Raw genomic sequence first — 11,897 nt, 5'->3', positions numbered from 1 at the left:
GGTGGAAGGTGTCCCTGCCTGTGGCAGGGGGTTGGAAATGGATGAGCTTTAACATCTCTTCCGACCCAAACCATTCTGTGATTCAGTGAACATTGATGTTCTGCAAATGTGTAAGACATGGGTGTTTCTGGAGGAACTATGGGTGTTGTGAAATGGAGGAGCAATGAGGAGTAGCTAGAAATTAGTTTCTAATATGTAATAAGTACAACTCTGACAGACTTGGTAATTGCTGTATTTTTTTTTTCTTTTTAATTGCTTTTAAATAGGCTAAGTCTGTCCTTAAGAATATAAATTTCTGCTTGCACAGCAATGCTGCATACTTCAGAGAAGAGAACTTATATACTGGTAACAAAGACATGGTCAAACAAAGTCCCACCCATGCTCATTCCAAGTCACAGGTGAGTCCAAAAAAGTTGATTTGCGTAGGTAAACAGAGATAAATACTGGTATGATATGTTGGGTTGTCTAATTAAATCTGTTGAGTAACCACATAACAAAAATCCTCTACACCTGAAGATGCTGCTGCATTAGAGGTGGAGCAGCTTTTACTATTTGTGTCAGTACAGGAGAGTGATCCTCAGTTCACAGAAGTCAGCAGTTCCCCATTCAGTCTGGCTTTTAGGGCCTCTTGTCAAGGGCATTTGTGGGACTTAACACAGTCTCCTGGAAGTCTTCATGGCCAAATAAATAATCTTTGATTATATTAAATGAATGTATTTAGGTGCTAGCATTTAAAACAAACAAAAGAAATGGCCTATTGGCCTGTAATTGTTCCCAATTGTAATTGGCCTATAAACCCCATATATTGAATAAGTATTTCATAAATGTACTTCTTTCCCCATGCACTGTCTGAGGTGGTGCTTGTATGATTTTTGACCCAACTCTCCAAGAGAGGTCTGACAGACTTGATTCCATTTTAAAAAAAAAACCTGTTTCTTAATTCTTTGCTGGAAAGTAACATTTCCTTCTGCTGCTGCAACAAGCCTTTTCAAAATTTGAAGGAAGTATCCAGTAATCTGCCATTTTGGGGGGTTAGTCCCTGATTAGAAGAGACACCTGAGTAACTGACTTACTTACTTTCTCCTCTGGTTGTGGTTTTCTGCATACCCGTGTCACCTGTTTACTTCTGCTGATTAGCTTCCCAGGTAACCCAAGAAGGCAATTTATAGAATTCTGATTTACTTACTTATACACACTAGTTTCAGAGAATTAATATCAGCGCATCCTGGTTGAGTTAGCCATTTTCAGTGTGCTATCAATGAAAATGTCTGCAGGTAAGAGTTACTAGAAGTTTTAAGTCAAAAAGCCAAAAGGGTGCTTTTTCTTATGTTATGCCAAGAAAAACAAGAAATAAACAGGAAGTATTTATCCCACCAAGAAATCAGTTTAATACATTCAGTATAGAAGTAATAATACTGTGCTGTGCTGTTATTTACTGTTACAATAGATGCGTATGAAAAGCATCTGAGTGATGCTCTGTAGCAGTGAGTTCCTGCAGTTTTATGGTAACTGACTGTAAAAAGGCTTTCTCCTAATTTAGCTCAGATGATTTTTAGAAAAACAAGAACGTTGTCAGATACAACTTTATGTCAATGGAAGTATTTCTCGTTATAAAATGAAGCAAATACTTAGACCCGATCACATTTTTTTTTTAAGGTTATAGTATGTCCTTTCATTGAATTGTTAATCTGTAAGCCTTTCATTGTGCCCCGTAACACTATAGTTCAGCAATGTACCTCAGATAGACATAATGTCAGCGCAAACACTTCATACAGTTGGCATAGAATTATATAGAATCCGAGAATAGTTTGGGTCGGAAGGAACCTTAAAGCTCATCCAGTTCCAACCCCCCTGTCACGGGCAGGGACACCTTCCACTAAACCCCTCCAACCCCGCCCTTGACCCCGGCCAGGGAGGGGGCAGCCACAGCTTCTCTGGGCAACCTGTGCAAGGGCCTCAGCACCCTCACAGGGAAGAACTTCTTCCTCAGATCTCATCTCAATCTCCCCTCTGTCAGTTTAAAGCCATTCCCCCTTGTCCTATCCCTACCTGCCCTTGTCAAAAGCCCCTCTCCAGCTTTCCTTTTGGCCCCTTCAGGCACTGGAAGCTGCTCTAAGGTGTCCCTGGAGCCTTCTCTTCTCCAGGCTGAACAAGCCCATCTCTCTCAGCCTGTCTCCATAGCAGAGGTGCTCCAGGCCTTGGAGCATTTTCATGGCCTCCTCTGGACTTGATCCAGCAGCTCTTTGTCCTTCTTATGTTGGAGCGCCAGAGCTGGATGCAGGACTGCAGAGGGGGGGGTGTCACCAAAGCAGAGGGGGAGAATCCCCTCCCTCGCCCTGCTGGTCACGCTGCTGGTGATGCAGCCCAGGACACGGTTGGTTTCTGGGCTCAAGCGCACACTGCTGGGTCGTGGTGAGCTTCTCGTCAACCAATAAACACCCCCTTGTCCTTCTCCTCAGGGCTGATCTCAATCCAGTCTCTGCTCAGCCTGTGTTTGTGCTTGGGATTGCCCCGACCCAGGTGCAGGACCTTGCAGTTGACCTTGTTGAACTTCATGATGTTGGTACTGTCGCCCTTTTCCAGCCTGTCCAGGTCCCTCTGGATGACATCCCTTCCCTCAACCGTTTCGACTGCACCACACAGCTTGGTGTCATTGGAAACTTGCTGAGAGTGCTTGATCCCACTTTCCATGTTTCTGAGAAAGATGTTGAACAGTGCCATTCCCAACACTGACCCCAGAATGCCCCTAGTCACTGGTCTCTGCTTGGGCATTCAGCCATTGACTGTAACTCTTGTGTGGCAATCCAGCCAGTTCTTTATCCAGTGAGTGATCCACCTGTCAAATCCATGTCTCTATCCTTTAGAGACAAAGATGTTGTGCAGTGTTATAATATAATTGTCTCTGAAAGCCCCTAAAACTCCTCTAGTCTGCTTGAGGGGCCTTCACTGCTCTGTCAGCAGCTATTACCATCTCAGAATAGACAGTTACAGCCTTGAATTGTTTCTAGTACTTAGCTGGACAGCACAAGAAACAAAGTATTTTCAGTAATGATAAATAATATTTGAATCTTTTGCTGTCTTCAGAGTGCGGTTAAGTTTTCAGACAGCGGATTTCCAGAAGGTCGTAGATCTCTGTCTCCTAGCTGTCCATCTCAAGCAGTGGTAGATAGGCAGACATTTGTCTCTGGAAAATTTGTCTCCTGTCTATGTCTGTGTGTGGGCACATTGATGTGTCTGCATGTCTTCTGTCCTTGGCAGTGCTCAGGACATGACTGCATGAGGTCCTGAGTGCCCTGCTCAGAGTAGGGGCCTTGACTCCCAAGGTCCCTTCAAACCTCAGCTGTCCTACGCTCTCTGCTGTGCAGGACTCTCTGTTCCTGGTGCAATTTACTGTTTATCAAGCCCATTACTAAGGTCTGTAGATTGCATCTGCCTTGTCCCGCCTGGCAGCTGTGCTAGCGTGGCACTTAATTGGGCAATGGGAGGATAGCAGGAAGAGGAGCTGTCCTCAAGGTCTTTGTCCATCTACATAGTAAGAGCAGATCCTTAGCATGCAGCCTGGGTGAAGCAGGAGCAAAGGAGCCCGACATCAAAAAGGTATCAGTGGTGGGAGCACAGGACTCGCCTACAGGTACTGTAACACCATCAGTGCCTGATAGCTTTGATACTGTTTAGCTTCACGCATATTTATATTTGAAATGTTAACATTATACTAATGAAGTTCCACTCTTTTATTTCTCCCCATATCTCTCTGTTGGAGAAGTTTCTAAATACAAAGAACTGCATGAGGCTTTTGGAAACAGTGAATGCTTTTGGTAGATGCTGCTGTTGGCTTACTCCTCAGTTGTGATGAGCTGCTTGCAGACGTTAAAAGCCCTCTGCATGCATTTGAAGATAAGATGTGACTTGACAGCGTGTTCAGTTTCGTATGCAGGGAGAGAGTTTAGTACATGCATGTTTGCATTTTAGATGGAAGAACAGAAGCTGTATCTGTTGTGCTTTGAAAGAAAAAAAAAAATCCATTGAGATAAACCTGTTTAGGTTTTAGATGTGGTAAGTTTTTTGTTGTTTTAAGAGGTAATTCAGTGAAAGCAGCGTCTTTCCCATGATTTGCAGGACGGAAAGAAGGGAGCAAAGCCCTACTGAAGATCGTATTTGTCATAGCTTGTTTTTTTAATTTATTTTTAACTTTTTCTGGTTTTGAGGAAAGCATTTCGTTCATTCTGAGCGAAATACCTCTGTGCCTCTGTAGTCAGTCCTTTCTCTCCAAAGCCGTTAGGTTATTAGGTGTTGCGACTCTACCTGAAATTCAGTGAAGGATTTTGAAACCAGAGCAAGCTGTAGGAGGCAACACACTGTTTTATCCGTCTTTCCTTTTACTGTGTCTTGTTAGTAGTTCATATGTACAGCCTAGATGAGAGTTCCTCAGTTACTTGAAATTCTGCATGACTAGCTAGAATGACAGACTCCTGTGGTTTGGAAGTGCTGAGTGATGAGGCTGTATCTCAGGTACATGAAGTACCTTCTCAGCTGATCCTTAGTCACGTTGTCCTGCACAGCTCACATTAATGGCTCTGAAAATAAATAAATCCATTAGTTGCAGATCCTTTTTTTTAATTTATGCAAAAGTATTTTCTACTGTAATGAAGGAGCATAATTTATCTCTGTGTTGCTTCTCAATAGACTAAACAAGACCAAGGTCCAGCCATTGTTTTGTGCTTGTTGATAACTGCTAAAATGTTGGCCTTGGTCACATAGCACTTTCCTAAATGATACTTGTTCATGGTTTAGGAGTCATTTGTACCGGATAATGTGGATGCCACCCTCCTCCTCTGCTGCAGGTTAAGAGTTTACCTGTAGCACACAAGCACTGTTGTGTCATTTAGTCTCTGGGCCAGGAAATTGTTCTTGTTTCTTATTTAATAATGCAGATATTGACCGTGTGTTTCTATGGATTGTTACAGAATATGTGTTTAACTTCCACGGGGTCATAGGATTCAGTTTCTCCTGCCTTGACTTGCAGGTGGGATCTCAAAAAATCAGTAGCTTGACCTAACTGGGTCTGCTCTGAGCAGGGATTTAGGCTAGATAATGCCAGAGGTCCCTTCCAACTCAAGACAGGTTTCTGCTATTCAGTTTAAACCTTTGTCAGTCACAGGTTCTGTCATGGCAGTGAGATGCCGTGCAAGGTGCAGTTTCCCATGTTCTTTAGATCCCCTGTTATTTATTCAAAGAATAAATAATTCATCTATAATTGTCTTTTCTGGACCAGCACTTAGACAGACGGCTTTTCTTACCCATGTTTTGCTCTGTGAAATTTAGAAATGACTCTTCCTGCTTATTGTGGGCGCTTTGTTGGAATATTTTATGTTTTCAGAGATATAGCAGGGATAATTTCCCTTCCCTTTGTTTTCTCAGAAGGGATGCCTATGCCTGTGACATGTGCATTTCCAGTCATATAGGCTAGAAGATTCTGAGCTTGTGAACGTGACATGCAAACACCTACAATGTGAAACCTATAGAGAATTCCTGTTATTGTATAGTAAGTAATTTTTATTACTATTTATCTTTAGCCTACTTTAAGGCAGAGGATGTGACAAGATTATACGATATCCTTTTATTGTAGCTACGTTTCATTTTCCTGAAAAATTATTTAGCTCAAAAAGAAGGGTTTGCTTTGTTGCATTTAATGCTCATTTATGTAAATGTATAATGTTAAAAATGTTTCTTTCTCTTTTAAACATAGGTAAATAGCAGGAAACACACAATGGATGCTCAATTATTTTCCTCATTATTAGGAGCAATTACTACTACACCACCTCCACTAGAATCTTCCCATCTGCATAGTGACTGGTCAACATGTGAAGAGGATATTGGCTCTAAAACTTCTTTTCAGGACTGCACGAAGAAACGGTAGGAGCATTCTTGGTGTAATCTTTATGGTGGTGGTCTGGGATACTGACATTATGGAGCAGAACAAATGAAATCCGTACTAGAAGCTTGATAAATTTTCTTTGCTCTATAATAGTTATTATAGAGGTGGTGAAAAAGGTAGGGGGTTTCTATGTGTATAGATTTGTGCGTTTACATGTAAAAACATTTTAGAATTTGGAAAGAATACTACATCTAGGGAATGAAATGGGAAAATGCCATATGTAATTGAAAACTCCTTTAGGAAAATACTTTGCTTCCCTGCCTCCCACCGCTCAGTACTATAGCTCATAATGATCCTGCTTGATGATACATAGTATTTCCTGGAACATGAACAATGCAGAGAGTGTTAGGCACAGGTCAAGTGTAAGTGGTGCCTCTGCCACTGAAAGCATAAACATGCATACAAGTACTCTTGAAAATATGCCAGCCTACTGTCTTCCCTTGATATAATGCACTCAAGTTTGATTTTATATGTATTTTAAAAAAAAAAAATCAGTTGCAGTTTTGGATGCTGAATGAATGGGTCTTTTTTACTTGAATCACGAAACATTTTTATTCCCCTGGAGCACTCCACTCTGCCCAAGTCCTGACTATTGCAGGCACTTCTGATCATCCAGCCTTAATAATGCAGTAACATTAGTAAAGGTGCAGAGCAAGGCAGCAAGGCTGGACAGGGGGTTGAAAGTTTCCATGTCAATGGAGAGTAAATAAAACTTCTCTTCAGCTTTGGTAAGTCAGCTCTGCTGAGGAGTGATTTTTATAAAATTGTGAATGATACAAGGATTGCAAGGAACAGGGAATGATTATAGAAACTGGGGGGTGCCCACTGAAATAATTGGTTCTCTCTTTTGTATTGGTCATTTTATGGCTTGTGCACGGCCACTGAAATTGTAACATTAGAACTGTCCCAGCCTTAAAACATGTAAAGCATGATTTTATATTAGGCTTCCCTCTCTCTTCTTTCCATCTTAATGCCAAGCGCTGGCAACATAATACTGCTTTTTGGGGGGGTGGTTGGTACAGACTGGCACAGCAGCTTTTGACACTGTGGTGATGCTGTTAGCATTTCTAATACCACTCTCACTGCGGTTTTTTATCACTTGCCTAGTTAGAAAGAAGTTGTTTGAGATGAGGAGAAAAGGGAGTCTGCTGGTTCAAAAGATGCTGAAAGTGTACAGTTAAGGAAGATACATGCACTACATTTTTTTTTTTAAATAAATTACAGCTAGCTTTAGTACTAGCTGTAAGTGCTAAGTTTAAGCTCTGAGTGGCAATTCACTAATAAAAATAGACAAAAGCAGCCTTTAGATTATTGTAAGGTAGCAAATAAAAGGTATCAAATGCAGTATCTCCCCAAAGGAAGACAGCACATCTAATGTGTGTCCTCAAAGGCTATGGACTTGTCCTGAAGATAGCTCTAAAGTTAATCACAACAGCCAGAACAGCACACAGATGTGGGAAAGGTACCATTTCCATTTGTCTGTTGCTCTTTCATCTTCAGCAGCCCTCCCCCTCCTACCCTGAAGGATGATCTGGGAAGTTTTGGTGGGGAGCTGTAGGTCTCGATTCTTTTGTCCTGTTTCTTGTTCTTCGTCTGCAGGGACAGGCTTGCATGCTGCCACAAACTTGGTGCCAGGCTGGACATTAGTGTTCTGTTTGGTATAGTTGTAAGCAATTTGGCATGGCTTTGCCTTTCCTGTGTGCTGATTATTTTCATGGATTCTTTTTATGTTACTCTGCCTTAGTAGTCAGTAAGTTCTCTTTCGACACCAGGAGCTAAAGATTTGATTCCTTTATGGTGCAGAACTGAGGGATTTTACAGCGTTTTCTGGTACAAACCAGAAAGGATAATAGCTGCCTGCCTTGGAGTTAAGAAAACTAAATGCCTGTTACCCTGGAATTCTTGTTTTTAACTTCACTTGTCCTGTGATAGATGGAGGGTACTTTATTCAGAGATCGGAAGACAAGAATGTAGTTGACTTCTTCTCCATGTGTTTTGGTGGGTTTCATGGGAAGTATCTTCCTTTCAGGGTATATTGGGATTTTACCACAAAGATGCTTCCTGACATGTCACATTACCAAGAATTTTCAGGTTGCTGGTAGCGAACAATGCTGGCTTGAGACAAAAGACAGGGGGAGGTGTTTCTAGTCCATTGTTTCAACTAATGCATTAAGAAATAGAATTTGCTAAGTATTCAGTTTCCCCTGCCTTGAATTGCAGTTTAATGTTTCTGCTGTATGTACCAGAAGGAATACATGAACATTTCACCTCACTTCCATCTAGTGTGTAAAATTTGTTTGGACAATTTTAGACTCGCTGCTGTGCTTGTTCTTTCCTATGACTATTTTTTTTCTTTTATAGCCCTTCCAGCTTCTTTCTGACCTGTGCTTGGTTCTAAAATGGCCAGTGATTTTAATTTCTATTCCAGATTGTAAATTGATCTGTCCCTTTCTGAAAATCATCATCTAGATGAAAGCTTTCATCTCTGATCTCGATTTGGTTGCAGAATTTGGAAGTAAATAGGCCTCCTTACCAAAAAAGGGAATAAAAGTTTGCCATCTGACAAAGGCACAGAAGAGTGACTAAGGAGCAGTTACAGTTCTACATTCATAAAGCATTTTCAAGAATTTTTGCAATTATGTGTATCCAAAACAAAATCACACAGACCAGATTCCTTCCAGGAGGAACTGAATAGTCGTGAAATACATAATAGAGGTATTTAGGAGTCAAAATGTGGTGAGGTCTTAAAAGCTAGTAAGGCATAAGTGGCTAATTTTCACTGGCAAGAGATTAAGAAGGTGACAGTTGCTGTAGTTTATCCCACATTTTATAGTTGTTAATTGGCAAAATCAGCATGTGTAATTAGGTGGCAGCATTAGCAGATGATGTAGCTGTTGGGATAAGCTGACACCAGGGACACAGAAATGAATCAGCTGAATGAGAATAGGATGATTAGTGAAGTTTATTGGAACAAAACAATGCGTGTTAGAGGGAAGGAGATCTTAATGGTGTTATATTTTAATTAACTGCTGAGTAAGAGTTAGATGTCATTAGACAGCTCTGTAAAGATCTTATTTTGCACCTGAAGTAAAAGTTCTGCTTGTGGAAGAGTAGTGATGGTTGAGCAACTTTCGTATTTGTCAGGAATATTTAATACAGTTTTGAACATCTCCTTTCTAAAGGAGATTAAGAAGTGGTTCAACTTAAGTATAACTTAATGTTTTGAGATTAAAATTACAGTTCTTGAATTATGGAAATGGATAAATTAGAATCCCCAAGATTTATTGATCATATTAATCCTCTAAAGGAGACAGTCAGGATGTGAAGAAATGTCTATAAAATAAGTTATGTTGCTTGAAAAGAGAGAAAATTCTTCTGATGCTCCTTAGTCTTCACTTAACTTGAGAAGTGTCTGGTGAAGCAAGAAGTTAGGAAAGTTGTTCTGCTTCATTTAAGCTATAGATTCATGAGTGCAGTAGGAGATTTCTATATATGCGTGCTGAGATTACATTAAATGCAGAGCACTTATTAGATGCTGCTGAAATAAATCAAAGGTTTAATGCTTTACTTTTCCTTTTGCCTGTTTTGTTTAGGAGAAAAAGACTTTCTAGGCTTTTTTGGTTTGTTTTTTTTCAGGGCACCAATAAACCTTTCTTATTCTGGCAATGGCCCTGATATGTTTGGGCTAGTGTCGAGCATTTTAGAGGAGCCAAGCAAGCCAGAGCCAGTTACAGACTGGTAAGTTTGATCACTTATATGTGCGTATTGGGTTTTATGTCCTTTGTAACACAGGTATGATATACATTTTTAGTTATTTCAGTGTTGGGTAATGAAGGTCTTATAAATCCCCTGTGTACAGGACTGTGTACAGTTAGCCAAGAATGTAATGTGGGAAATGTGTGGGTTGAGGGAATAACGGTGATACGGGAACTGTTTTAATGTAAAAAATGTTTTAAATCATTACAGGAGGCTTGTTTAACTTTGTTACAGGAATTCTCTTTCAAGATTGTTTCCACCTATGTGGGCACCTGACCTTGGAAGCAGTGGTGAATTCTCAGGGCTCTCATCTAAGCACTCTGTTGAAAATCAGGATTTTTCGACCCTGATGGGTACACAGAACTGCTATCAGGAACACTTGAAGAAGTCGCATGATGTGGAGATGTTACACAGAGGTTTGGAAGATCTTCATCTCATAGAGTCTTGGCTTTCTCCATCTGGCTCTTGCACTCAGCCTGATAATACTCTGAAGAACAATTACCCTGACAATTCCTCTTTGCAAAATAATAATACAATTCACCAAGAAGGGGTTTTGTTTCAAAATGTAGACTATAATCAGCATTTGGGCAGTTATGACCACATGAGGTTAAATGGAGACTATGAAAAAAATGGTTCCAATTTTAGCACTTTTTCTTCTCAGAACAGAATGAAAGAAGGCACTAGCATTCAAAAAGAGTTTTGGAAGACTGAAAGAGCAAGAGGCAAAGCTCTGAAAAATTATGCTCAAGAACAAGCTAAGTATTCCCCTGATTTTTCCAATCAGTCTGTTGATGACTCTTGGGATAAAGGGTCCCAGGACAACCACTTGTTTTCTAAAAGATATGAAAACTTTACATCTGCTCATAAATTGCAGTCATCTGTTCATCCATTGCCATATTTTTTCAATCAACCCCCTAAAGAGAATAATTTTTCCAGAGGAACAAACAGAAAAGCACAGGAAACCCATGTGCAAAATGGTCATCATAGCTTTACTTTGGGGGATGCTCTTAATAGTAATGACTGTAAGATCCATATTAGTCCTAAAGAATGCTCTCATAATGTATCAGAATATGATTTAGCTCTAAAAAATGTTATGCAAAATGGGAGTTACTTGTCATACAATGGACATACGTGGCTGGATGGCAAAACAGCTACACTGGATATCCCGTATGGAAAGCAAGTGGTAACAAGTCCGCAGTCGTCTTCAGGGGTTTCAGCCATGTCTGTTGGTTCTCCCACACATCAGTCTGTAATGCAGTCCTCCTGCTACCCGCGGATCTTACCTGTCTTCCCTTCAAGGAAAGATGGAAGGTCACAAATATCAGATGCTGTTTCTAATAATTTGGGAGTTTCTAATTCCATCTCAGAAAATCCAAAGCAAATGAAAGCCATTGGACGATTGCAGCACAATTCATTGCCTAATAAGGAGGGGCAATACCACAAATACCCCGTTAATTTTCTATCTGACCGGTTAGCCCAGCAGAATGCTGTAAGTGAAGACCCTGAAAAATACCACAGATTTCCAAAAAAGCAGAGCCAAGAAAATAGTAATAAAGATGATAAAAGAGGCAGAAGGAATTGGATTCCTCATTTTGGATATACAACCCCAAATCATCATCAGTTCAATATGTTCCAAAAAAAGCACGAGCAGAATGGTGGTAGCATGTCAGATTTCATCAATCCTTCTTTTTTCCCTTCTTTCCCATTAATGTCTGATTTTAAACAAAATCCTGGTTTTCCTCCACTTAATGCTCATCTGTTTTCATCAGCAAATAACTTCAGTTTCCCTCCATCACCATTTCCATTCTCAGAACTTGTTGATCTTTTTCATTATGATGACTTGAGCCACTTGTATCCCTTTATCAATGATCTGTTTTGTGGAGAAATAGCTGCACCATACTTTGCCTTTCCAACATCATTTAACAAGTACAGACCTCTGAGAAGTCGCAGTGGACCTACTAATGACCTTCACATCCGACTGGAGGAGTGTTACGAGCAATGGAGAGCTTTGGAGAAAGAGAGAAAGAAGGTAAAACACAACTGACCAAACTTCCTATCAAAGCTGTCACTCCTTTTGAGGAGGCAAGAATTCTGGTGTCACGTTGTTAGTTTTAAATGCCTGTAACAACATCCACAACATCTGCTTTGAATACAGTGCTTATATTGTTTGGCACAACTGGGTTTAAATCATGTGGAGCTTCAAGTT

At 40.4% G+C, this 11,897-nt stretch overlaps 1 protein-coding gene across 1 annotated transcript in view; it reads left to right on the top strand.

The window, feature by feature from the left end:
* The first annotated feature begins 5,767 nt into the window (after nucleotides 1–5,767).
* LOC104402924 (uncharacterized protein C17orf104 homolog) overlaps nucleotides 5,768–11,897 on the top strand; it is an 11,632-nt gene continuing 5,502 nt past the window's right edge. Inside the window, 3 exon segments of the mRNA XM_010010922.1 lie at nucleotides 5,768–5,913; nucleotides 9,572–9,673; nucleotides 9,926–11,720. Coding sequence (XP_010009224.1) covers nucleotides 5,768–5,913; nucleotides 9,572–9,673; nucleotides 9,926–11,720 — 2,043 coding nt within the window.

The sequence above is a fragment of the Nestor notabilis genome, unplaced genomic scaffold, assembly GCF_000696875.1.
Source record: "Nestor notabilis isolate BGI_N333 unplaced genomic scaffold, ASM69687v1 scaffold7960, whole genome shotgun sequence".
Taxonomy (NCBI): domain Eukaryota; kingdom Metazoa; phylum Chordata; class Aves; order Psittaciformes; family Psittacidae; genus Nestor; species Nestor notabilis.
The sequence above is the reverse complement of the archived record's forward strand: the minus strand, read 5'-3'. Positions and strand labels throughout refer to the sequence as shown.